The sequence below is a fragment of the Dermacentor silvarum genome, chromosome 1, assembly GCF_013339745.2.
Source record: "Dermacentor silvarum isolate Dsil-2018 chromosome 1, BIME_Dsil_1.4, whole genome shotgun sequence".
NCBI classification, from domain to species: Eukaryota; Metazoa; Arthropoda; class Arachnida; order Ixodida; family Ixodidae; genus Dermacentor; species Dermacentor silvarum.
Genome location: NC_051154.1, coordinates 420234285 through 420260604, shown reverse-complemented (window position 1 = coordinate 420260604; position 26320 = coordinate 420234285). Strand labels below are relative to the sequence as shown.

The 26320-nt window shown below is 47.3% G+C and overlaps 1 protein-coding gene across 3 annotated transcripts in view; it reads left to right on the top strand.

The window, feature by feature from the left end:
• Window positions 1-26320, top strand: part of LOC119437613 (choline transporter-like protein 4) — a 629795-nt gene that overhangs the window by 47512 nt on the left and 555963 nt on the right. The window contains exon 1 of one of the 3 annotated variants that reach the window (XM_049660742.1): window positions 22905-22963. The exons of the other annotated variants lie outside the window; for them this stretch is intronic. Within the exon in view, the coding sequence (XP_049516699.1) occupies window positions 22915-22963 (49 nt within the window). The 5' untranslated portion in view covers window positions 22905-22914. Of the gene's footprint in view, window positions 1-22904; window positions 22964-26320 lie in introns of those variants that run through there. 3 annotated transcript variants of the gene reach the window in all.

Sequence of the window (26320 nt, the reverse complement as noted above, 5' to 3'; positions counted from 1 at the left end):
TAATTCGCTGTTTTCCAGTCGTCTTTCTATGCCCTTGACGTAAAGCGTGAACAACAATGGTGACAGAGGGCATCCTTGCTTCAATCCTTGGTGAATTCCCACCATTTCATTTCCTTTTCGGCCTTCCCATGCCACTTGTACTTGGTTGTCTCGATATATCTCCCTCAGCAGCTCCACGAAATCGTCATCTATGCCTTCGTATTGAAGAATATCCCACAACAATTCCCTGTCTACGTTGTCATAAGCTCCTTTAATATCTAGAAATGCTACCCATAAAGGTCTTTTCTGAGCTACTGAAATCTCTATGCACTGAGTTAGTACGAACATATTGTCTTCTAAGCGTCTGCCTGGCCTGAACCCATTCTGTAGTTCCCCCAATACACCGTTTTGGGTGTATTGTTCCAGTTCGCTCGCAGCGCCCTCGCACTATTTTTCCACACGGGGCGCCTCAGCGGCAGAGCGCCGTTCGGCCCACTCGACCATTGTCTAGTACACTCTTTAACAAAGAATCGTTCTCACAGAGTTTGTCGATGCGCGTATCTTTCCAGCCGAAGACTTGTAGAATCTTTCTCCATGTCGACCGTCGCATAATCGTTGCTGCATTGAAGTCCACTCGCTCGTTTCCGAAGCCTGTTTGACCCGGTCGCTGTTGCTGACGTGACAGGGAGGCTCGACGGGTTAGGCCTAGCGACGTGCTCGGCTGCCGCTTCCGTCCAGCTCCTTTCCCGAGTGCCGACATGGCGTTCCGGGGATCATCGAACGCGCTGGTCTGCCGATGAAGGGGGATCCTCTCTGGAGTGCCCGGCCATGTGATGCGGCAGCTGGCTCAAGTAGCCTCGCTCGAACGTCTCCGAGGTCGACGGCTGCACCTCGGACCGCCCGCGTCACGGACTCGGCCGAACCTCCAAGTCTCCCGTCGCCAGGCGTAGCTGACGATGCGACCTTCCTGGCCCAGATCCACGTCGATAATGCCAGCTCAGCCTCGCTTTTGCCTCGACCATACCTCGGGTCACGCGCCTCGTGCGCTCGTGCCGTTCGGAACGCTCCGTTCACATCGTCTTCTTTTCTCGCCGCAGGCGGCCTCTTACATATGACACACTGGCCTCCCTGAACGGCTCCAAGAAATTGACGACATCCTTGAGTGGCACTGTCAACGCCCTCCATTAGTCCCTGATTTCAAGAGGAGGATCTCGTCGTAAGGGACCTTGTGACCAGCCGTGAATTCCATCTCGTGCTTACTTCTTGGCACACGCCATGTGGTGGAGAGTCCACTCTGCTTTAGGAATGTCACAATCGTTTTTACCTTCTTAAGTTGCTTGGATAACTCCGGACACGTATGTCGGAGGATGGTGTTCAGTATGTGGGCAGTGCAATGCATTCTGGAGAAAGTACACAATGCACTACTAATGTTCGCCCAGTTACGAACAATACCTTTTCCAAGATGGCCTCCTCGTATCCTAGCTTTGTGCACCTGCGTACGATCTCTTTTCTAATGTTCTCCCGAGTTCTCGGGAGGGAAGTCGGAGGTGAAAAGGTCCAGGCTGATCAGCTCCCACTTCTTGTTGATGTAGTGAACAGTGACGCTTGTGTACGCTACCTTATAATCGTCAGTCCACACGCCCACCGTGCAAGCGCAACGCCCTTCTTCCATTGCCTGATGTACACCTGGCTTCAACGATTCCCTGAGCGCACCAGCCACTTCAGCCACCTTGCGAGAAGCAGTTGTAGGGTGTGGAAAGACATCTTTCGTGGGTACGGTCCCATGCCGTGCACCAACAGCAATCAGTTCGTCGGCTAGGCTCAAGAACCCTGTGTCGCATACAACGTCGATAGGCCTCATATCCTTCGCGCACCAACGAACGCAAGCAGTAGCAATAGTTTCCTTCACGCTAGAAGTTACACTGGGTTTCTTCGGTTGAAAAAATGACATTACGGCGGCGCAGTCGGGAACCACCTTCAGGGTGTGTACAGGTCCTTGAAATCCTTGAAAACCCTTGAAATTGAAAAGTGCGTTTTCAAGGCCCTTGAAAGTCCTGGAATTTTTTTCCTTCCTTGAAAATCCTTGAATTTCGTGAGCAATGCACTCTGATATCGACATTGCGACCTCCCTTCTGTGGTAGATCGGCGTCGATCTGACAAACTCATTTCAGAAGCAATACGCCAGCGCGAGCACACATGGTTCCGTTTTGCAGAACAGCACGGAAAAGGCTTCACCGCGTCACACCGCGAAAAGAGTGAGAGACCCGTGCCGCGCTTCCGTGCTGGCTCGGCTGGCAGTGTTTACGCTGCTTTCCTCACCCTTCAGCCCCTATTCTGGCCACTGTACTCACCCTGTCGTAGGTTTCACTCCTCGCCCTTTGGTCTGCCTTGTCCCACTTTCACTTTTGTGCGTGAGGTGAAGCTATAGTGAAGCTAGAGAGAGCTATAGTGGAGCAACTTTACCACTGATGCTCAGTGCGTTTGGGTGGATGTTTGTTATATTATTTATGATAAGTGCAATAACATTACCTATGCTGAATGTTTTAGAAATGTTTGATGAACCAGCCCAGCTTATACTGCAGAAGCCTGAGCAGCTGTTGTGAGTGTTCGTTGTGTTAACTTTTAATATTGCGGACTTGAGAAATGATCAAGACATGTTTTACAAAATTGCAGTATACATTATTTGTTATACGCTGAACGGTTTGTAAATGTACGGTAAACTTGCCCAGTTAATACTGGAAAAGTCAGAGTAGCTGTTGGGAGCATTCATTGTTTTTCGTGACATTTTTTTTTTGGTATTGTGAACTTGCAAAGTAATCAAGGCTAGACCTTATTAACATCATTGGGATGTACTATCGACGAAGAAAGTTTACGGACCAAGGGATCTGACAAAAAGCTGAATATCTCCGCAGCCTCAAAACGCAGCCTGGTATTTCCATTTCCACCCTCTACTGGTATACGCGAACTACATTGGGATGTACGGTTTTACTGGCTACTCTTAAAGGCTGCTCGGATATTTAGCGTTTTCTGAGATCCCGTGGTCCGTAAACTTTTTTCGCCGATAGTACATTTATTTTAGTGCAATAACCCTAGGCTGAATGTTTTGAATATTTTTGGTGAACTTTACCCAGCCTATACTGGAGAAATCTCAGCCGCTGTTGTAAGCATTCATTTAGTGTTGTGATCTTGAGAAGTTATCAAGGCTAGATATTTTTATTGTAATTGTGATGTTAAGACGTCTCTGTTGGCACGACGTTTATTCGGCCCGAGTACTCGGGAGCGAACCAGCAAAGGCACACACCCGATGATGATGATCACACATAACTGAAGATGCGGATCGAGCAACGTAGAATGATGATGATAATATACAGATGAAGAAGACGTGCGTATAATAAACGTCCACACTAATCCCCCCCTCACGTGGAAGCGGCCATCCTGGCCGCAAGTCAAGGCGACGAAGAATGCCGCGTGAAGGGTTTCATGCGGGACACATGAACGACCTCGGTGCTGCGACAACGGCGGTCTGTGGCGGCGACAACAGGAGTCACGCGATAATTGACGGGTGATGTCTGCTCCAGGACTATGTAGGGCCCGATGAATCGCGGCTGGAACTTGTCGCACAAACCAGGTGTTCGAAGGGGCGTCAATAGAAGTATTTCCTCACCAGCTCGGAAAGACACAATGCGATGGAAGGTGTCGTAAATGATCTTCCGGTCTTGTTGTCTGGCTGCTGTGTTTACACGAGCACGCTGGCGGCACTGGGCGAGTCGTGAAACGAATTCTTCGCTAGACGATGCAGATGGGTTGACAGAATTGAAGAAAGAAACGTCTAGAAGGGAAGTAGGCGACCGTCCGTAAACTAGGCAAAATGGCGTGTAGCCGGTGGTACGCTGAACTGCCGTGTTGTAGGCGAAAGTGACGAATGGTAGAAGCTTGTCCCAATTCTTGTGATCAGGCTGAATATACACGGCGATCATGTCGGCAAGCGTGCGATGAAATCGCTCTGTCAAGCCGTTAGTTTGTGGATGGTAACTCGACGCTGTTTTGTGGGTGGTACCAGAGGCACGCAGGACTTCGTTTAAAAGTTGCGAAAGAAAGACCTTTCCACGGTCGCTTAGCAGTACCCGAGGAGCACCATGGTGCAGAATTATAGCTTGAAGGACGAAGTCGGCAACCTCCGAAGCTGAGCCAGTGATCACTGATGTCTCAGCGTAGCGCGTCAGATGGTTGATGGCGGTCACTATGCACCGATTGCCAGCTGAGTAACAGGAAGGGGCCCGTAAAGGTCGATGCCAACAACCTCAAATGGTGCGGTGGGACACGGAATAGGACACGGAATAGTAATTCGCCGGCAGGAGCAGAGGTTGGGAGTTTGCGACGCTGACACGGAGAACAGGAACCGACGTATCTCCCCACACTAGTAGAAAGGCCAGGCCAATAGTAACGACTTCGAATGCGATCGTAGGTCTTGTGGAAACCGAGATGGCCAGCAGTCATGTCATCGTGGAATGCTTCGAGGACATGGGCTCGAAGAGAGCGCGGTAGAACGGGCACCCAGCGTTGACCGTCAAGGTGGTAAATGCGCCGATACAGCACGCCATTGTCCAGCTTGAATTGTGCGAGTTGGCGTCGAAGCCGCGCGTTAGGTGGGCGAGAAGCGCCAGAGAGGTCGTCTATCATACGCCGACAATATGGGTCAGCCCGTGGCGAAATGCAAATGTTTGATCGTCGTCCTGAGAAAGGTGGTCTATTGAGGTTAGAGAGGAAACTGGCGTAGAAGTGACATCCGAAGAGTTGCTTTGCGACGCAGTTGCCGAGGTGTCGAGTGGGTGCGCAGGAAGCGGGCAACGAGAAAGAGCGTCAGCGTCTTAGTGTTTTTTGCCTGACTTATGAATAATGTCAGTCATATTCTTGCAGACGGAGAATCCAGCGACCCAGGCGTCCAGTCAAGTTCGTGAGAGTGGAGAGCCAGCATAATGCGTGGTGGTCCGTAACAATTGTAAAATGACGCCCTTGCAAATAGGGAGGAAACTTCTGTACGAACCAAACAACATCCAGGCACTCCTGCTCAGTTATCTTATAGTTCTTCTCGGCATCGGTGAGTACGCGGCTGGCGTATGCAACGACTCTCTCGCGCGAAGAGTTGTCGCGTTGCAGAAGAATGGCGCCGATGCCGCAGCCGCTAGCGTCTGTGCGCAAGAGAGTCGGTGCAGTCTCATAAAAATGGCAAAGCACAGGTTCAGACGTGAGGGCGCCCCTCAGCATGTCAAAGGCTGCTTCACATTCTTGAGACCAGAGAAAAGGTACACTGGAAGCAAGTAGCTTGTGTAGCGGCGCAGCGATGGAGGCAAAGTTCCGTATAAAGCGACGGAAATAAGAAGCGAGGCCAAGGAAGCTTCGCAAGTCTTTAGGCCTTTCTGGGCGAGGGAAGCGAAGGACCGCAGCAATCTTGTCAGGGTCAGGACGTATACCCTCCTTGCTCACGACATGCCCCAGGACCTTAATGGATCTGCTGGCGAAACGGCATTTCTTCGTGTTGAGCTGAAGACCAGCGTCGGCAAGGCTCGTCAGAACTTCATCTAAGCGTTGCAGGTGCTGAGGAAATGTTGATGAAAAGACGACAATGTCATCCATGTAGCAGAGGCAAGTTTTCCCATTTCAGGCCAGGCAGCACGGTGTCAATCATGCGTTCAAAAGTCGCAGGTGCATTGCATAGCCCGGAAGGCATGACGTTGAATTCATAACGTCCATCAGGGGTGGCAAACGCTGTTTTTTCTTTATCGTCTTCGTGCATTGGGATTTGCCAATAGCCGGAGCGCAGATCGAGGCTTGAAAATTATTCTGCGCCTTGTAGTGAATCAAGGGCGTCGTCAATGCGAGGCATAGGGTATACGTCCTTTCGAGTGATCTTATTGAGGGCCCGGTAATCGACGCAAAAGCGCACGGAACCGTCTTTTTTCGAACGAAAACAACCGGAGATGACCAAGGGCTAGCTGAGGGCCGGATGACCTTCTGTTGTAGCATGTCCGCGACATTTTCTTCTGATTTTCCGCTCGTCTAGGGACACGCGGTACGGGCGTCGGCGCACTATGGATGCGTCGTCTGTCTGAATGCGATGCGCTGCAGCTGTGGTTTGGCCCAGAGTCGACGAATGGACATCAAAAGAATTTGCGTGTTTGTTCAACAAAGCAAGCTGCTGCTGCATCTGTGAAGGTGGCAAGTCACTGCTGATGGCTGCAGTAAGGGCGGAGGGAGAAGCAGTAGCACAAGTAGAAGGGTCCTTGGAAGACATAGTTGCAAGGGGCACGACGCATACAGGCCTTGGGTCGGCCGCGCAAGCCACTGGTGTTTTGCGGAAGGAGAATTTTCTCCGATGTCGCGTATGTGGTGGTGACAAGCGCCGAGCCATTGAAAAATCGAACTACACCTGGTGCAAAAGCGATGCCTTTATGAAGACAACGGGAAGAGGGCAAGACCAAGACGTCACCATGGTCGATATCGGTCGACATAATGGTAATAATTCGCTGTCGGCCGGGAGGCAGTTCGGTATCTTCCGCAGCGATCAGGCGCAACGGCGTGTACGTGTCTTCCCCAAGTAAGTAGTCGGTGTCCGTAAGATGCACGACGCGTTGACCACAACAAATAGCCGCGGAAGCAGAAGACAGAAAATCCCACCCTAAAATAAGTTGATGAGCGCACGGGGACAGCACAGCTAATTGTATATGGTGCCGAATATCATCAATCACGACACGGGCAGTACAAAGAGTGGAAGGTCGAACAGTGTCCCCTTGGGCTGCAACTAGCGTCGGTCCATCGTTTGGCGTCGTGACTTTCCTGAGACGGGAACATAAATCTGCGTGAATAACTGAAATTGTCGCGCCTGTGTCCACCAAAGCATCGACGGGCACTCCTTGGACGGGCGCGCTGGAGGAATTTCTCCTGGTGTCGTATGCAGTTTGTCCTCGAAAAACTGCATCGCTTAGTTTTGCGGACGAATGTTATAGTTGAGGGAGAGGGGCCGTAGTGCATGGTGACGTGGAACGGCGGAACGGCGAAGGGGAGCGGCGTCTGGCTGAACGGTAAGGGCCTGTACACGCTCGAGCCGCACATCGCCGCAAGCCGCACCGCCCTCGCGCGGTCCGCTTAAAATGGCCGCTCTGACGTCACAAGAGGCGGTCGTGAACTTTTTTCCACCATGCAGCATGTATGCGGCGACCGCACAAACATGGCGCTGGTTCGAAGCGAAGCGAAGCGCGAGGCCTAGGCGCCGAGGCTGCTGTGACAGTTTGTTTTTCGTGGTTTTTTGGGGATCATTGCAGGAGTTATCGAGCACTCGCAGAGATAGTCGTCGAACGCAGCAATCCGCTGTACCCTGCCCGACCTCTTCAGTGCGTGCGATCGTCAACGGCAACAGACGGAAATGTGTTGTGTTTACGCGAAATTCGGAAGCAATGAAACCGGCGATTTCGTGTGGGTTGGGCCGTATTTCGCTTGTGCAGTACCAGCAGTACAAACGCGAAGGCCATCACATGCACGCGCATTCTAAGCATGACACATGCATTCAGTGTACCCTGCCTGACCTCTTCAGTGCGTGCGATCGTCAACGGCAACAGACGGAAATGTGTTGTGTTTACGCGAAGTTCGGAAGCAATGAAACCGGCGATTTCGTGTGGGTTGGGCCGTATTTCGCTTGTGCAGTAATCACATGCATGCGCATTCTAAGCATGACACATGCATTCAGTACGCTCCAGAACGAAAATAGTGCGGTCGCCCATCTCAGCGTATGGTGTGCCTAGGTGTTGTGTGTGCGCGCTTCATCGCTGCGAAGCTCATACGTGCATGTGCATTGTGCAGTGCTGGTTTGTGTTTAAGTGACCATATAACCTGTAGCGATTAGCTTTATTGTCGCGTCATCGCAGCCATTCGTAATGTGCTGTTTGTGCCTTGCTTCATGTGAGCTGTTTTGGGGGGCTGCGATGCGCCTTGGTGACCGCGAACACGTACAGAGCGTTTGAGTGCTGGGGTTCTTACTGTACGAGGTGAAGGGTACTGTTATGTATACGTGCAATGTGTCGCAGTGGTGCTAGGCGTATAAGTATTCGTTTTATGCGATATGCATATGCTCTGAAGTGAACCGTGCATACAGAACGGTTTGTACAGAACATTAGACCCAAAATTCAAGGATGCCAAAACCAAAATTCAAGGAGGCGGAAACAAACCGTACTTGTACACATACATTGAAAAATAATGAAACCTCCTTCTCCTTGGCCGAAATTTCTTGTAGCTAAGCAGTTGCTGAGTTGGGCACACACTACAAGCTCTTTAGGGTGCTTTTTATGCATGTGCTCTGAATTAAACAGTGCAGAAGCACTGCTGGTCGTTTGTGCTCTTTGCATCTCAGTATGGGTTTTGTATCAAACCAGCTTTCCTTGCTTTGTACACGTGTTGTTTGTTTCCAGTGTTGTCACTGCACATTTTACTCTTCACGAAGAGGGGAGGCTAGGGAACAGCTTAAAAGTTATATCACTGCTCCACATATTGCAATTATTAATTTTGTGCTAGGTGTCATGTGCTGTAATGTAAACAATCCAAATGTGCCACATGCTATTTTTTGCGGATGTGACGACACTGCAACGCAGCTTCTCTGCCACTGCCCAACCTTTCATGCTGAACGATGTGCTTTGCCAGTTATACTCCATCTCAGTAGTTCCTTGCAGCACTGGGGCAGCGGCAGGGCTCTTAGCCAATAGGAAGGCTGAATTCCCCTCAAGATGTGTTCATCCATGCTGCGTCAGCTGCTCAGCGTCTGCTTGCCATCCTTTTGATACATCAGCCACTGTTGGAGCAGTGACCCAACAAATGTTCCTACGTTGTAACTAAAGGCTGCGTTTCCATGAATGCTACTGTTGGGCTTCGCTTCATCGACACGCTATCTGAGCAGTTCAATACAGCCTCCTGAGCCAGCTTTAGTAAAAGTGAACACCCTGATAAATGTTCACATGCACCGCGCCATCTGCTCAGCGTGTATTTGACGTTTGCTCACCGCTGTCATCACGTACCGTACTAGAGCAGAGTAGGAATTAATGATGCAGTGAACAATGACGCCTTCATAGCGTTCTGCATCGTCAATGCATCACCATTGCTACTGCTGTGGTGTCACCTGCTAAATAGAAACCGAACTACTTTTACTGCCTGTGTAGTCCTAGGTCAAAACAAACAGCTGATCTCAATAAGAACAACAAGAAATACCTAATGCTTTGTCCTCAGCATGAGATGAGACTACGCAGTGATGGATTTTACCATTTATTTATTGCTGTCAGCGCGTACAGCTAGTAAAAGGGCAAGTTGAGATTGAAGCGGGTGGTCTGGGCTGCATTGGCGGTGCCATGTTGCTGCGTAATCATGGTTAGGGTGGCTACTGATGTTACCAGTGCTAACTGCCACAGTAATTCGTCGTACAAGACGGGCATGCGAGAAGGGCCTAACATCTGTAAATCTATTGTGAACGTCACCATGTAGCCTGCACCAAAGGACAACAAAGCTAGGCAACATGAGAGACGTAAGGCGTGGAATTGACGAGGGAACAATGTTTAGCTTCATGCACCTTCGCAACGATCCATCTCCTTACATTAATTATCTGCCATCATGTCAACAAACTCATTGCAGTTCGACTTGTAAATGTAACATGGATGTATTATGTCGTTGTCGTGATCTAAATAAAAAAAATGAAAGGTGCATTAGGTGTTTTGCAAAAAAAAAGAGAGGAGGTGAACCCTCATTTCTTATATGGGAGTAGGCAAGAAAGGTCCTTTGCGTTGCTGGTTGGGCAAAGAAAGAATGCCTCTGTGCACGAAGAGCAGGTCACATTCTTGTACTACAGATTCTTTGCTTCTATTTCGGCTGCTACTATGCTGTTTTAAAGAATTCTTGTGGTAGAATACTCCTTGGAAGACACTTTACAACTTTTATAGTATAACTAAAATTTTCCACAGGGCCCTGGTGAACGGTCCTCTTAAATTTCTGAGGGGACCATCAAGGGGTTGTACTAATTAGATGAGTTGTTTCTATGTAAACCTCACATTGACAAGCTTTGCAAAAATCTCGGCAAGGCTTGTTATATTCTGCTCAAGAGCCGAAATTGTTTTGATACAGAAACCCTTCGAGAAATTTATTTCAGCTTGTTCCACAGCCACCTGTGGTACTGTGTTACATCTCTGGGCCATTCATACATTGAGCCATTTATAAAACTTCAAAAGAGGGCTGTCCACTTTATGACTTCCTCACAATACAATGCTAACACGACACCGCTCTTTCAACACGTACACATTTTACCGTTTACTTCATTACTAAATTTTTAAACTCTTGTAATGGTTAATAGTAGCATCGTTACTGACTACCCACTCTCTGCTACCAACTTTACCGAATCAGGCCGCTGTACACGCAGTGCACTAAAACAAAATTTTCTGGTTCCAAAGGCTTGTAATGTGTGTGGTAAACAGAGAATTTGAAGTGTTGGAGTAGTCGAGAGGAACGTTCAGCCCATGTAAGTTAGAAATGCAGCTAATTTTCAGAGATAATTAAGACAGCATTTTCGTGATCTTCTTTTGTATGTTTATTAATACATTCAACGCTTCCTTTTTCTTTTTTCTGGTGCATTTTCCTTGTAAATGTTCAATGATACCATTTGCATTTTGAAGATTCTTTGTATTGTATTCTCTACTTCTAATGTAAAGTGCATATTGTTGCTGAGTTTAAGTACATGTGTCTGTGCTAAATTAATTGCTTTGCATCCTCTACATTTTTTATGGTTTGCAACTGGCCTCGAGCTAGGGATCCCAATGTATTTGTCCATATTATGTTTTACTCTGTATTGAACGCAAGAAATAAAGTTTAATTCAAGGAAACATTTTTCTCACAGGGCCCCCTAGCCTGGAGCTGCAGCCCCCTTAGCCCATAGGTTAATCTGGCCCCAGTAGCAACTAGTATCATGAATGCAAGTTTTGGCTTGCCATCCCTTTTATCAGGTTAACATTGATTTGTACAGCAGAAATCTTAACATTCATTGCATGCAGAAAACAGCCTTACATCAAAGGACGCAAGTAACTTGTGTCCTCAAGAATCTAAACCTTGTTTGGGGTTTTCTGGAATGAAAGCAGTTTAGGTACCTTAGTCTGAAACTCTATTTTGCTTGACTGCAGCATTTATCATGGATGCGAAGTGGGTGTTGTGACAGAAAGCCAGTGTGCACATACAAGAAAAAGTACTGCAATGCCGCTCAAAAGTTTTCTAGGTGTATTGTGCAAAACCACAATTAATGTACGGGAATGACATGACAGTGGTCATAACTTAAAGCAATGGTTCATTACAGATGGGGTACACATGTATGGTCACATAAACATAATGGTGCAAGCTTGACATATAAGTGGTAGTCCTTTTTAAGATACAAGTGGCATGGTGACATACCGGGAATCAATGCTTGTTATTTCTTTATTCCAAAAATTATCAGTTGTACAATACTTGTGCCCGATACAATGACGTATCTCTGAATCACAGATGTCACATCCTATCTGCCCTGTGAAATACTTTGCTACATGAAATGGAAATCTCATTGACATAATCAGTTATAGATTTTGCATTAGTTTTATGCTGTTTCTTGCAGTCTTGTCTTTCATGAGTACTTGCATAATATGGAAAAGGGTACCTTGACATTCTAAATGTTATCTATATATGACCACACAACTATTATTTTTTCCTAATCAGAGGAGGCTCTTGTGTCATTATATTAATTGAACTTCTTTAACAATGAATACGCGACAGGTACTTGCATGTGAACAAGTGTATGTAGCCTCCCAAAGGCAAGCTTGTTTACGAAAGTATCTTTCAGTCATATTGGCAAGAAAACTTTCCCATAGGCTTTTTTTTCATGCGAAAGGTGACCACACATTTCTTGATCTAGCAGACTGATCTTTTATGCTACAAGTCTGTGCTGTTTTCCTTGCAACGAGTAGTTTTACATATGTCTACAACACGTAGGTCCATCATCGGCTATTCTTTTTTTTTTCTATAACTTTGATGTTTTCTTGGGAACAATATATTGCACGTTTTTGAAAGCTAACCATTCAGAGGCCATTCTTTCTTGAAAAGCTTCTTTGCAGCCAGGCTCTAAAGTTGTTGATAGACTGTTTATGTCGATTTTTTTACGTAACAATTAGTAGTCTTGCATTTAAAACTTATCCTTTGTGCCCAATATTTAGCTCTCTTTTTGCACTAGTTAAGGTGTGGTACCCAATTTTTTTATATGGAAATAAATATTGTTACTACAGGTACGTGTGTTCTCGTATGACTATTGAATATTTGATAAATAATATTTTATTCAATTCGTATTTGAAAACGTTTACATTCGCCCACCTTTACTTCTTGTACAATGCACAAAGAGGCACACAAGCCATAGTGGTGCTTAATGAAGTCTCTTTTTGCTGCATGTAATAGTGGCAAAAAGCAGCTTCTCACAGGGAACTTGATTGTGTTGTCTTGTGTATTGTTCTTCTGCCATATGTATTCTGAATTGATAATTATATCACAGACAGATATATAACCTCTCAATGGAACAGACATTTATTTGATACACATGAACTCGCACCCTGTTCAGCTGGCTTTCAGTTACGCTAATTGTGGCCAGCCTCTATAGATAGTCTGCAATGTGGTATGAGGTTATGTGTGCAGTGCTACTGTTAAGCCAACTATTGTTCTCACAGCAATGTATTAAGTAAGGTTATTGCATAATTATTATTAAAAAAAAGACAGCATTAGCCCAGGTTTTAAGGGTGAGAAAATGCTTGGTGCACTTCAAGCATACAGACAGCATATAATGTGACTACATACCTTGTGCTAGTTTGTATTTATAAAGTGTTTACAAAATGGGGAAGGTGGCAGTGAGACTCCTTGGGGAAGCAACACTTCAGTTGTACTGATGGTATGGCGTGACCATATAATTTCCTTATTGCTTGGTTAAAAATATGGTGGGTTACAACCTATGAAATGCCACACCAGCAAGGCTGAACATCCATCCTTACTTTTCAGTGGCTTAAATACGCCACTGTGTTGTTGAGCCTGTGTTGTTGAGATTCCGAAATATCGCCTCGTGTGCCACGTTGTCAAATGCCCCCTTCAGGTCTAGCGCGAGAATGGCCCGTGGTGTGCGGCAGGGATGACAATCTCCTTCTTCAATTGCATTAGCACGTCCTGGGTCTCAAGATGTCGTATAAAGCCAAACATGGGGTCTGGCATTTGCTGGGTTTCGTCCAGGTGTTGTTGGAGGCATTTGAGTACTATCCTTTTCATGATTATGCTTATGCATGATGTGAGGGATATCAGCCACAGGTTGTCAATGTGCGGGGACTTGCCCAGTTTGGGGATAAAGCGTACTCCAGCTGTTTTTCATTCTTGTGATAGCTTGCGTGATGTCCAAAAGTCATTGAAGGGGTCTAGAAGCGTCTCTAGGGCCTGACCTCGAAGATTCTGGTCGGGTCCGGGGGCACTGCTTCGCCGGCTTTTTTCATCAATGGAACAACGACATAACACAGAACGAACAAACACGAGTGCTGTGTGACACGGTCATATTCCATCAGTTAATCAATTGTACGCTCACTTTTAACTTGGCAGCTACTAAAAAAAAACGTAAGTAAATCAACAAGCCGTAGTTGAATATTCACTCGCGTGCTCGGTGATGAAGAGACTTGTCGATCTACACAGCTGTATTCCGCGATAATAGATATAAGAGTATGTTAATATACAGGGCGTTCATTTTAAAGTGTTACGGAATTTTTAAAAATCGCCTGTGGCAGGTAGCATAATTCTTATCGTTGAGCTGGGTTATTCGATGAGGTGGACATTAGTAGCACAAAAAATCGAAACACATTCAAGTAACAAAAAGCTTGCAAGACGCATCCACTTGAAATGCATTTCCAGGATGACGCCAGCTTTGAGATATTATTTTCCAAAGTGTGGGACGAAATACATGGGCGTTCCAGTTACTTTAGTGCTTCAATGTATAAAACAGCATTTTGGTAAAAAAGTAAGTGGAACAACAGTGCATTTTTAGGGCGAGTTTGATGGCACATATCTCCAAACTGGCGTCATTCTGGAAATTCATCCCAAGTGAATACGCCTGCCAAGCTCACCGGCTCCAATTCGTAAATCACAATATGTGCTGTACAATAATTAACTAAGAAGTTGATTAGTCATTTTTAATTAGTTCAATATGGGATTTCTCGTGTTACTAATGTCCGCCTCATCGAATAACCCAGCTCAACGATAAGAATTATGCTACCTGCCACAAAGGATTTCTAAAAAAAATTTAAAACTTATAAATGAACACCCTGTATAACGCTGCGGCGCTTCAGCGTGCTACGCTGTTGCTGCGACAAATACCTTGTTCATTGGCTTAAAAACGCACGCGCGGTCTTGCAAGCTTTCGCTAGCACATCTACAAAAAATGCGCCGTCACGCCGCACACAACCGAGTACATAGCGATGTATGTTGTTACAACAGTATGCGGTAGCAATGATTAAAAAAAAAAAGAAAGAAAGGAAAACGAAAAAAAAAAAAAGGCGCAGGTAAGATAACTGCATAGTGTTCGAGAGGTGGCTCAGCGCGCCAACACGACACATGCAGTCAACAGAGTATGACAGTGCAAGAGTTTTGCGTTTTCGCCGTGACGCGGAAGCTTGAACCCACGCCGACAAAAATATGCCAGTGTCGTCTGCTGTTGACGATAGTTGCCGACTTAGAACATCTTTGCCCCGCCTCTCGGTTGCCGGCTCTTAACATACGTCGCGGCCCCGAATCGGAGTGCGGATGCCGGCACATGCGAACCGCTCGAGCTCACTAATCAGAAAATTACCTAATAAGAAAACAAACGTAATAACAAAATCCTGGCTCGGGCCAAAATTTTGCTGGTCGCCAGCACACAAACGCTGCGACCGCGCTGTTGCATGTTGCCAGTCGCTGGTTATCTGTTTTGCCAGCCAGAGGGCGCATGCGTACGGCACCGCTCGCGCCGGTCCCAGCGTGAATCGAATTTTGTGCCCGGTGGCTCCAACCGCCCGCTACCACTGAACCGCCAGCATGCGGTGCGGCTTGCGGCGATGTGCGGCTTGAGCGTGTACAGGCCTTAAGTGCTGCGGTCTTCAGTCGATGCGGGCGGAGAAGTAGAGCGGAGCGGAGGTGAAGGAAAAACGCCGGCTCTGGGCAGAGGCTCCACTGGAAAAGTTGCGTTCGGAGATGTCGTACCCCCGACGCTCGTCCTGCTGGCGCTTGCGGCAGAAACGTGAAATATGACCGCGATAGCCGCAGTAATAGCACGTGGGACGTGACGGACGCCATGGCGGATAGTACAGGGGGCTAGGTGCTCCGGGAGTCAGTGCAGTCAAATGGGCCGATGAAAGCTCGGGCGGCATCGACGAGATGTTTACTGGAGGCGCGACAGCAACCGACGCGTACGTGGGTAGCGGCACCGTGGAGTATGCGTTGCCTGGAGGCGTGGCAGCAACTTCCGCGTATGTTGGTAGGGGACGAGAGACGGAGGGATGCACGCGCGTGGAGCAGGTCAAGGACGCCAGTTCATCCCTGATGATTTCACGCAAGGCCGTGCTAGAAGGCGCACTGGGGCACCCCGACGGTGACGACAAGCCCATAGATTGTAATTTTTCGCGTATCATAGCTCGTATCATGACACGCAGATGTGGGTCATCCGTATTATAGTCGCCAACGTCCGACTGAAGGCGAACAGACTCCAGTTCGTCCAGGCGCTGACACGTTGTGACGATGTCAGTGATTGTAGCGGGGTTCTTGATGCCAAGGGCGTTGAAGGCGACTGATCTAATGCCTTTCAGAACGTGGCGCACTTTGTCTTACTCTGACATAGATGAACTCACACGGCTGCAAAGCGCAAGAACATCCTCGATATACGATGTGTAAGACTCGCCTGACTGTTGTTGGCGAGTATCGAGGGTTTTCTTTGCGATGCTAGAACGAACAGCCGGTGTACCAAATACTTGGCGGAGCTGCTGCTTGAAGGCAGCCCAGTCAGTAAAGTCTATCTCGTGATTGAAGAACCATGTCTTCGCCACACCCGTCAGGTAGGAGACGTGGCGGAGCTTGTGGGGGTCGTCCCAATGATTGGCGAAACTTGCTCGTAGTCATCCAGCCAGTCCTCCACATCTTCCCCACGAAGACCAGCGAAGAGATGGGGGGTCACGCTGGTGGCTGCTTAAGATGTAAGGGGTGGCTGGTGGTGTCAGAACGGTAGCGGTAGAAGTGGAGGGTGGTGCGTCCTGAGACATGCTAGCGGACAGTGGGCGCAAGCGGCGGCCTGAACGTAGCTCCAGGGGGGGTAGACTGAGCGGGCAGAGGACTGAGGATCGAAGGAGCTACATCCACCACTTAACGTCTCTGTTGGCACGACGTTTATTCGGCCCGAGTACTCGGGAGCGAACCAGCAAAGGCACACACCCGATGATCATGTTCACACATAACTGAAGATGAGGATCGAGCAACGTAGAATGATGATGATAATATACAGATGAAGACGTGCGTATAATAAACGCCCACAATATACATTTATTGTAAGTGCAATAAAACTAGTCATTTTTTGGAAATGTTACGAGTAAAGAAATCCTACTTAGGATGCCGCTTTGAGTCCTCGAAAAACCTGTGACACGTCCTGGAAAGTCGTGGAGTATCCTTGAAATTTTGCCTTGAAAACCTGTACGTGTAAGGTCCTTACAGTGTAAAAAGTGTAAGGTCCTTACACTTGTGGCGGCTCATATGGGATGTACCCGTCTTCGTACTATCGTAGGTGACGTAGCTGCATGTGTGCTGTAGTGTGCTGTCGTGGAGCAGCAGCACACATGCATGCGTGCTGTAGCACACTGCATGTGTGCTACAGGCGTTAATCTTTTCCACACATCACTTTTTCCACCGTCTTTCGAGGTGAGCGCAAGCTTCCCGGATTCGATGACACTTGGGCCTCGCAGCAGCGAACTGAAATGAAACAGGCATAGGAAAGTTGAAGAACGAACGCAGCACAGGGTGTCTACCAAGTTGACATTTTCAAATTCCCCGAGATTTACATGTTTTCCCTGAGTGACACACAACTTTCTTTTAGGTCAAGATGGGCGGACACCATGTCGCCGGATGCTGTCACTCGATATAATAGTTTGAATGGCACGGAGTAATGTTTATTTCATTCTAAACGAAAACAGTAGAGATTAGTAAAACGCACAGTGAATTAAATATCTTTAAAAAAAGTGGTAAAACCCATTTCGCAGCGAGACGTATTTTCACATACGAATAATAAAAATATAGGTGCATGCAGAAGCAAATATTTCCAAATGCGAGATATTTCTTATTTGTTTATTTTTGATAGATACTGCGACCTGAAATCGAATCATAGCACTTCTACTCTGCCAACAACCGCGCGCGTCGCTGGCCCGCACCGTCTCTTATCTCCACACGGCTCTGCCCTTTATGCGCTGTGCTTTCGCCGCTCAGTTTCCGCTGAAGCGATAGACCGCACGTACCTTCGCCCGCTGCGGCGTATATGCGCTTGCTGCCAGCGTTTTGACAGTCGTTGTCCGCAGTCATTCAGTGTGATCTATTCATGTTTGTTTGTGCGCGCTCACACCACAGTTAGTAATAGTCGGGCCACATTTTCCAACGCACGCTACACATGCAATGCTGCCCGGATCGGCAGTGCAGCGCTACAGGTGTGTCCCTTCGCACGCGCTGCCCACGGGCAGCGCTTCTCATCAACACCACCGTTTCACACGCGCCTTCTCGTGGTCATCCAGTCTCTCTTCATGTCGGTCTACTTACGCCGCAGCACACCTGCTTACTTAATTAGCTCATGTTTACTACAATTCATATTGCTACCAAAGCCGCTCACCTTACTTCGTATGACATTGCTGTGTTGCTATCGTATTCATTGCTTCGCCCTTAGGGCGAAACTGAGACATTCTTTTTTATCATTTGCCGCTAAAACTAAAGTTTTGCGTATAAGTGAACTTTGCGTCTTATTTTTCTTGCGTTACCTAGCGACAGGCCAATGGCACGCCAGACGCGCCGGATGCATGCGCCAGACGCCATTGTAGCGAGCGAGGCAGGCTGCGCATGTGAGCGTTCGCCTGTTCGGCCAACACCACCTAGTTGGTTCGGCGACCCGTCTTTTTTCTCTTTTGATGTAGCCTGGTTTGTTGGGCTCCCGGCGTATTCTTGCGTTCCTTCTGCACTTCGACATGGCACCAATGCACTATTAGACTACGGCAAGGTTTATTTGGCAGCTCTGCGACGCATTTGAAGCCTAATTTAGGCCTATGTCAGGGAACTGAGACTTGTGATGCAGTTTGCGAAAAACATCTCGACCGTCCTGGCGCACTTGATGAATCGTACTGGGACGTGTTTGCGACGCTTTCCATGGGCACCAACATTATCGTAACTTATTTCGGCAGTTTTTGGGCACGCTCGCCGCGCCTGGCGTTGTGACGCAGTTAAGCGAAAAGCAGGTCGGCCGTGGTGAGAGCGTGTCGTGTACTGAATATTAGTGGGACAAGCTTATGGCGGTTTTTATGGCCCCACAACAACGTATATACGTTCCTTCGGCACCCATGCTTGTCGAAAACGCGACGAGCGATTGCCAAGAGCGATAACGCGGGAGTATGTTGCTTGCGCTGGCAGAACGCTAAAAAAATAGCTCGAGGTGCTAAAAAAAGTCGTAGTTTGGCCCGAAAGGCGTAGCATCGATTGCGATAGTAAATTAGTAGACAGCTATACGAAATAAGGATAGTAGTTTTATCGGCCGTGTAAAGTTCTAAATACTCTTACTAACTAAAAAAATGTCAGTTTCGCCCTAAGGGCGAAGCAATGAATGCGATAGCAACACAGCAATGTCATACGAAGTAAGGTGAGCGGCTTTGGTAGCAATATGAATTGTAGTAAACATGAGCTGATTAAGTAAGCAGGTGTGCTGCGGCGTAAGTAGACCGACATGAAGAGAGACTCGATGACCACGAGAAGGCGCGTGTGAAACGGTGGTGTTGATGAGAAGCGCTTCCCGTGGGCAGCGCGTGCGAAGGGACACATCTGTAGCGCTGCACTGCCGATCCGGGCAGCATTGCATGTGTAGCGTGCGTTGGAAAATGCGGCACGACTATTACTAACTGAATGAACAAGCGTGGTGTGATCGCACAAACAAACACGAATAGATCACACTGAATGACTGCAGACAACGACTTTCAAAACGCTGGCAGCAAGCATACGCCGCAGCGGGCGAAGGTACGTGCGGTCTATCGATTCAACGGAAACTGAGCGGCGAATGCACGGCGCATGAAGGTCAGAGCCGTGTGGAGATAAGAGACGGTGCGGACGAGCGACGAGCGCGGTTGTTGGCAGAGTAGAAGTGCCCCCCCCCCCCCCCCCCGCTCCCTCCGGCGCTGGCTTCCTGCTTGCTTGCTTGCGCGTGGGAGATGAGTGCGTTCGCTCTCCGTGATAGCGTGCGTCCCCGCACGCTTCCGCTCGGGCATACGGCGCGCGGCGAAGATTTTATCTATAGGGAACGTCACGGCGACGACGGCGACGCCGACGGCATAAATCCGGTTAAATTGTCCATATAATTGCTATCGCAATAATAAACAAGCATGGTGTCACGCGCGCACAGGTAAACATGAGCACATTTCGCTCGATGACCGCGGGAGCTCGTCAAAACCCTGGAGTGATAAAGTGCGCCATCGGCAGCAAGCAATTTACCTTCGCGCTGGCTCTTGCTTCAACGCGAACTAAACGGCGAAAGCGCAGCGCATACGAAGCTATACTGGCAGTTGGCGAATGCACTTTGTCCCATCGCAGATCGCTTTGAAGATGAGGCCCCGCGGGCGCACACTTGGCAGATCGCTTTCAAGATAGGCACCCGCTCGGCAGCTCCCTGAGTAGGAACCGCAAGAGCAGACCCCACCCCCCCTCTTCCATCCTCCCCGTGCCTCGCGCACGAACGATGACGGCGCGCGCTTCCGGCCGCCTTCTTCTCTCGCGAGATATGGCTGCGGTTGCCGGCTCACCTTCCACGCTGGAACTCGCGCACACAGCGCGCGGCGACGATTTTATCGCCGTTGGACTTAATGCGCAACCTCACGGCGACGACGACGGCAAAAATGTGCTTGGAGTGTCCATATATCGCAATAAAACCAGGAACTTCCAATTCGAAAATTCTGTTTTCTGAACGACTGCAAACAGGCTTTGCACCCACGCATCTGTCTTGAGTGCGAGTCGAAGGCATTCTGCGAGCGTGTTGCATGGTCTGGCTGGGAGCCTCTGTTGTGGCCACCTCTGTGTACGCAGCTTACAATCGCGTCGCCTAAGGCCAAGTTGTTTGGTAAACGTGCAGTATGTGTGATATTCCTCTGTTTCATACATACTCCATTGATAAAACTTCCTTAACAAGGGTTTCCGCTCATATATATCTTGGTGTTACTATTGCGTCCGACTTAGATGGAATGCTCATATCGATGACGTGTGTACCAAATCACGCAATGCACTATGGTCCTTAAGAAGACGCATTCACAGCGCAACTCCTGAAATAAAAATTCTGGCATACAAAACGTTAATTAGACCAATCTTGGAGTATGCCAAAATAATATGGGACCCTTACACGGTAACGAATAAATCTAAACTTGATAAAATTCAACGCCTCGCTTTAAGGTTTTTTTTATAATAAGTACCGGTGCCATGACTCCCCCTCAGAACTTAATAAAATTGCCAATCTACCCTCTCTAGAATCTAGAACTTCCCTCGAAAGACTGAAATTTCTCTTTCTTGTCATTCACGATCTCGTTAGCATAAATACAAACGAATACTTTATCATCCAGCCAGACAGCTATTTTAGACACAGGCACAGTATGTACATTCCCCCTCCCTCTGTCTTTATCGATTCTTTTAAATTTAGTTTTTTCCCTAGGGCTATCAATGAATGGAACGGGCTACCAGACACTATAGTCAAACTATCATCAATTGGTGAATTTCAGGAAAAGGTTAAGTCTATATATTTTACATAATTTGTCCCCTGTGGCCTTATTTTGTTTATGAGCATACCTCTATTGTGGTTTTCTAGAAAGTGTTCATCCGTCAGAATATTTGTTGAACTATGAAGACAGTAATACAAGTGTAATGTTGTGATCCATACCGCATGTTACTTTTTCCAAGTAACATGATGTTCCACTACCTGCCAAGGAATGTACCGCTTTGTTCTTTCTGTACTTTCCACTCCTGTAATGACCCATTGTGGGTTGACAGTATAAATAAATAAATAAATAAATAAATAAATAAAATTAAAGTGCAGGAAATAATGCCCGGGAATGGGGGGATTGCTTGGAAATCAGATGTTTCCTTTATGTATTTCTTGGTGTTGTTTGGGATGAGTGGGGGTACCGTCTACGCAATTTATGTAAAAGCGAATTGATTTTGTTTGTAATACCACTCATTCACCACTTTTGCACGTTTCACCTCTACACGCAGTATTTCCTATAAGGTCCAAATATATTTTTTTAGCTGATGCCGTCCAGTGGAGCTTGATACGGGAACTATACTGCTGCTTACCTCGTGCCACAACGTTGGATGAATGCACAAAAAGCCTGGAACGAGCATTTATATAGAGCAAAATAAACATTTCCTCATTTCACAAGGTGTCTTGCGTCTACTTCGTGAAATTGCACGTAGCGTAAATTCGACTCTTCTGCGAGTGACACTCCACTTGCGACATTTAGATTTGGCAAAGTGCACTTAAACCGAGTGACACTCTCCGTAAGTGCACTTGCCCGCTTGACAGGGGTATAACATTGCTTGCACTGAGAGGTGTTCGTTATCCAATTGGCTGACAAGAGGCGAAGAGCACGCTCTAGTGGAGAGGGTGTCGATGGGGCCGAGCCAGCGCAGTGAAAATAGATAACCGCATGAAGAGGGTGGTGCCGGCTTCTTCGAGTCCGATTGGTCCGCTTCTCCTTACTTAGCTTGTGGTGGCTGGTCGAAAATCGCGGCGGTGTGCAACGGAATAAGAATGCCATTAAAACGGATCCTCAGCAAGGAAGAGTTGGCAGAGTGATGTCGTATATATATATATATATATATATATATATATATATATATATATATATATATATACGTGCCGAAAAGGCTCGATAACGTTTTATTGCCACGCAAAAATGCGCCAATAAATACATGCTCACCGGCAGGTCTAAGTAGCGAGGGCCTAAGTGATCGTTGGGCAGCCATGTTTTATTTCGGAACGGGGCGGTCTCTGGTTATTCAGAAAATTTTTCAGTTTTGTTCGGCATATTAATGCTTTTTTTTTCGCGTACACGTCACTTTGACGCGGTGAGTTTTCGCGGTTTTGTGAGGTCGCGTGACAGACAGGCGAAGTGGGCGCAGCCTGAAAACATTGGACCAATAGCAGAGGGCTATTTATTTATTTTATTTACATAATAAATAGCCCTCTGCTATTGGTCCAATGTTTTCAGGCTGCGCCCACTTCGCAATGGTGAAAAGGCGTCGAATCGGGAATAATTTGTCTTTTGTGCGGTTTAATCATGCATAATCAGTGTGCGTACACGTTATATCAGATGGCGAGCTATGGCGGTTTTCGTGGCGTCGCGTAGGCGAAGTTGGGAGTGGCCCGAAAATGTTTGGCCAATCGTGGTGGGCTGATTGCAGAATTGGAATAGAAAAGTTTGGAATAGCTTTCCATTAGAGCGCCCCAGGTGTAACACATTTTCCACTCTACACGTGAGAGCCACAATCGGGGTTTGCACGCGCTTATCTTAACTGCAAAAGAACTTGGAAAGGCGCGTCGCGATAGCCACTCGCGGATAACAGACCCTCATTGCGTTCGCGATGGTTGCTCGGGAAGGACACGAGATGGGCGCCGTCGGCCTTTCGAGAGGTGGGTGCGTGCGCAGCTGTTGGACAATGTGTGTTTCAGCCCACCGAGTTGTGGGATAGCATTTCAAAAGCCGCACATTCTGTTACGCTACGGAGTACCACAAGGGCTCTAGTTTTGTGTTGCACGCCAAGCACGATCGATCCTGGCGGCCGCATTCCCAAGGGGCGGAATTCAAGAACGCTCGTGTTACCGTGCATTCGTTAAAGAACTGCAGGGCCAGCTGTGCCTGATAATTCTATCGTGGTACGTAAAAGCGCACAATTTTTGCGCGCCAACTCTAAAAGAAGCTGAATTATAGAGTTTTTAGTTGTTGACCTGCGATGGTAGCGAAACGAACCACGCCTGAAGGTCTCAAACGCGTGTACTAGTTGCACAAAACGGCCAAGCTGACATCTCGTGGCAAGCGCTCATATAAAGAATGCAGATCAAACGCAGTGCGCAGAAAATGGCCGGAGCACTGGGTGATGCCCAGAGGTTCTCGAAATACATTACGGCGGAAAAAAGGGGGCGCAAATACGCTCGTCTATTAATCCGGCGTGCCTCGGATCATGGCTTAGTTTTTAATGGCGGATACCAAGAGAAGGGAAGCGCAGTCGAGGACTACGTGGGGTCATGAAGATCACGGGGAGAGGCCTTCGTCCTGCAGTGGACATAGATTGATTTCGCTTGGGAAGGTCCTGGGTAATTCAAGCAGTTGTAGCGTATTATTTACACGGGGCCCTTGTTAAGAAATACACTAACTCGAATAGTTAACGTCATCAGTATATGTGGCAGAACAATGCATTTAAAAATATACTAAATTCGTAAGTAATGTAAAACATTCCCTTAGAGATAACAGCCAAGCATTCTTTGTGGATAAAAAATCCAAAACAAGCTTTCTGAAGCAGAAACAGACAAAAATCTAATACTGATATTATGCATCGTCTAATAGTAAAGCGTAGAAGTGAAATTGACGTTTGGATATTGCATAATGAGAATGTCTGTTTCCCAAAGTTCTAAGGTACGTGGTATAACGAGTTTTTTTTTAAAGCCAGTTTTTTTATTTGTCTTATCAACCGTATAGTATGTGTAGGAAATCGTAAGATGTGTTTATATTTGAATACTTTGCTACAATTTCGTATATCACTTCTCATCACCCTATGAGTGCACGTAACTCATATAAGTTTGTGGGATGTTCAGTAACCTGTGCTTAGAAAATAAAAGCAAGCTTTTGAGTGATTTTTTAAAACTTCCTACCACAACGTATTCTCTTTAAATACAACACCAAGTAACTTGATTGCTGATTTCCGTGAAAAATAGGTGGCGTGATATTTCAGCTATTGGTTTTATTCTTTGGCCTGAACATCACATTTATTTATTTATTTCACATACTTTCAAGGCCCGATGGCGTTACAGAAAGGAGTGGAGTGAAAAAACACAACAAAAATAATCCAGTAAAAATAAAAACAAGGATATTAACAAAAGGCATTCTGAAGAGCGGTCTTCAAGTTCGTAGAGTCGGTGATGAGTGCGACTGATGCGGAAAGGCAATTCCAGTCAGTGCTTGTCCTAGGGATGAATTAGTCACTGTAATGGTTTATGCGGCACAATGGCACCCTGACTTTAAGACTGTTGTCAGTGCTGGACTAAATATAAGACGGAGGGGCAAAAAGTATTTTTCAAAGAGTTGTTAAGTATTGTAAAAAAGATTGTTTTATTTAAATGTAATTGATTCGTTTTTACCTGTATTACCAGTTCGGATCACGAGTCAGCGATGCTTTGTACTTGATGGAAATCGTGTCCTGCTAAATATTCATTTGTGTCATTTACATAAATCACGTGTATATCGTACCGTGTATAGCATTGGTGTATTGCAAAAAATGGGATGGGACCTAGGCCGGTATTTTGTAGCGATGCCTTATGCCTTTTCTATACTATATAGTCTTATCCACCGCTCATGGCCGGCTGATGCTGTTGATAACGTGAGCGGACCGTCGCTCTCACCACTGACCAAGCACGAAAAGGCATTAGCATCGGAAAGGCATCGCTACAAAATACCAGCCCTAATGCGGTATGCTTGTTGAAATCGTCCGACTTAACATTAACAATTGTAAAGTGTTGGCCAATTTTTCCAAGTTGGCTACTAAGAGGCTGTACGCAGGTACAGTAAAGGCCAAGATATAGTCCAGCGTTTTCGGCGCGCCAGCCGCGAAAGGCGAAGTCGGATACGCTACGCCAGCCACGCCAGCCTGTGGAAAAAATTTGCCTCCTCTACAGTTCGGCGCGCACGCCGCGCGAGGCTAGCGCCATCTCTGTGTGTGGGAGCGCAACTTCACGGCCGCGCGATCCATGGCGCATGCGCATTCTCACTTTTTGACAGAATGTGCCCGCGCCGTCCGAGCTGCGCGCTTTTTTTTTTTTTTTTTTTTGACAAGGGAAGACACTTTATTTCAGACAACCAACATACATAGTTGCCTAGGGGCCAGTCATGCATAAAATATAAACATAAGTTCGACAAGAAAGCACATCGTGATTTTTTACATACGCAAACACAAAAAAATACCTTATACACAGGCCTCGCTCCGTGTGCTGTTTGACTGCCTTCACGGCACGGCGTTATCTTGTCCTGACAGCCAGAGAAGATCGCAGTCCTAGTGCTAGTGCGTCGGCTACGTCAAAAGCGGAAGCGAAACATGTGCATACATCCTCACTTGCGTTGTCATCGTCCACGGACGTTGAGAAAGCAACAGCCGCGCTTTCACTACGAGCGCCGCAAGCCGCCATTTTGCTTTCTGCCCACTGCCCCTACAGCGCGCAGTGCATTCTGGTCTAGCGGCAGCCGCGTGAAATAGAACATGTTCTATCTCCGCGCCGGCGGCGCTGAGCGCGCCAGACGCAGCTGGGCACGCCGGCTACGCCGTGACGCCGGACTGTAGATTGTGCACTTTTCACCGGCGTTGCTTAACCACGCCGCGCGTAGCCGCGCGCGCGCGTTACGCCGGACTATATCTTGCCCTTAAGATTCCTACCGTTCTTAATTGGTGCTCAAAGTTGAGCATTTCCCTTTTTTTTCCCCTTATATCAAGTAAGGCGGATTCAGACGATGTGTTTATCGAAGTGCAATTCAATCAATCCGTCAACTTGTTTATTCTAAACCCATGCAGGACGGATGATGTCGAGTTGAATCCGGGCCCCGGTTTGACTACGGATGAAAAACGTGAACAGATTTTGCAAACGTTGAAAGACCAGAGCAAGACGTTAAGTGACATTAAACGTGATCAGAGAGCAGTTCAAAAAGAAGTGAAAGAAAATGGTGCCGCTATAAAACACATTGAAGACCGCTTAGCTAAACTGAGTCTTCTTTTTCTAAACATGATG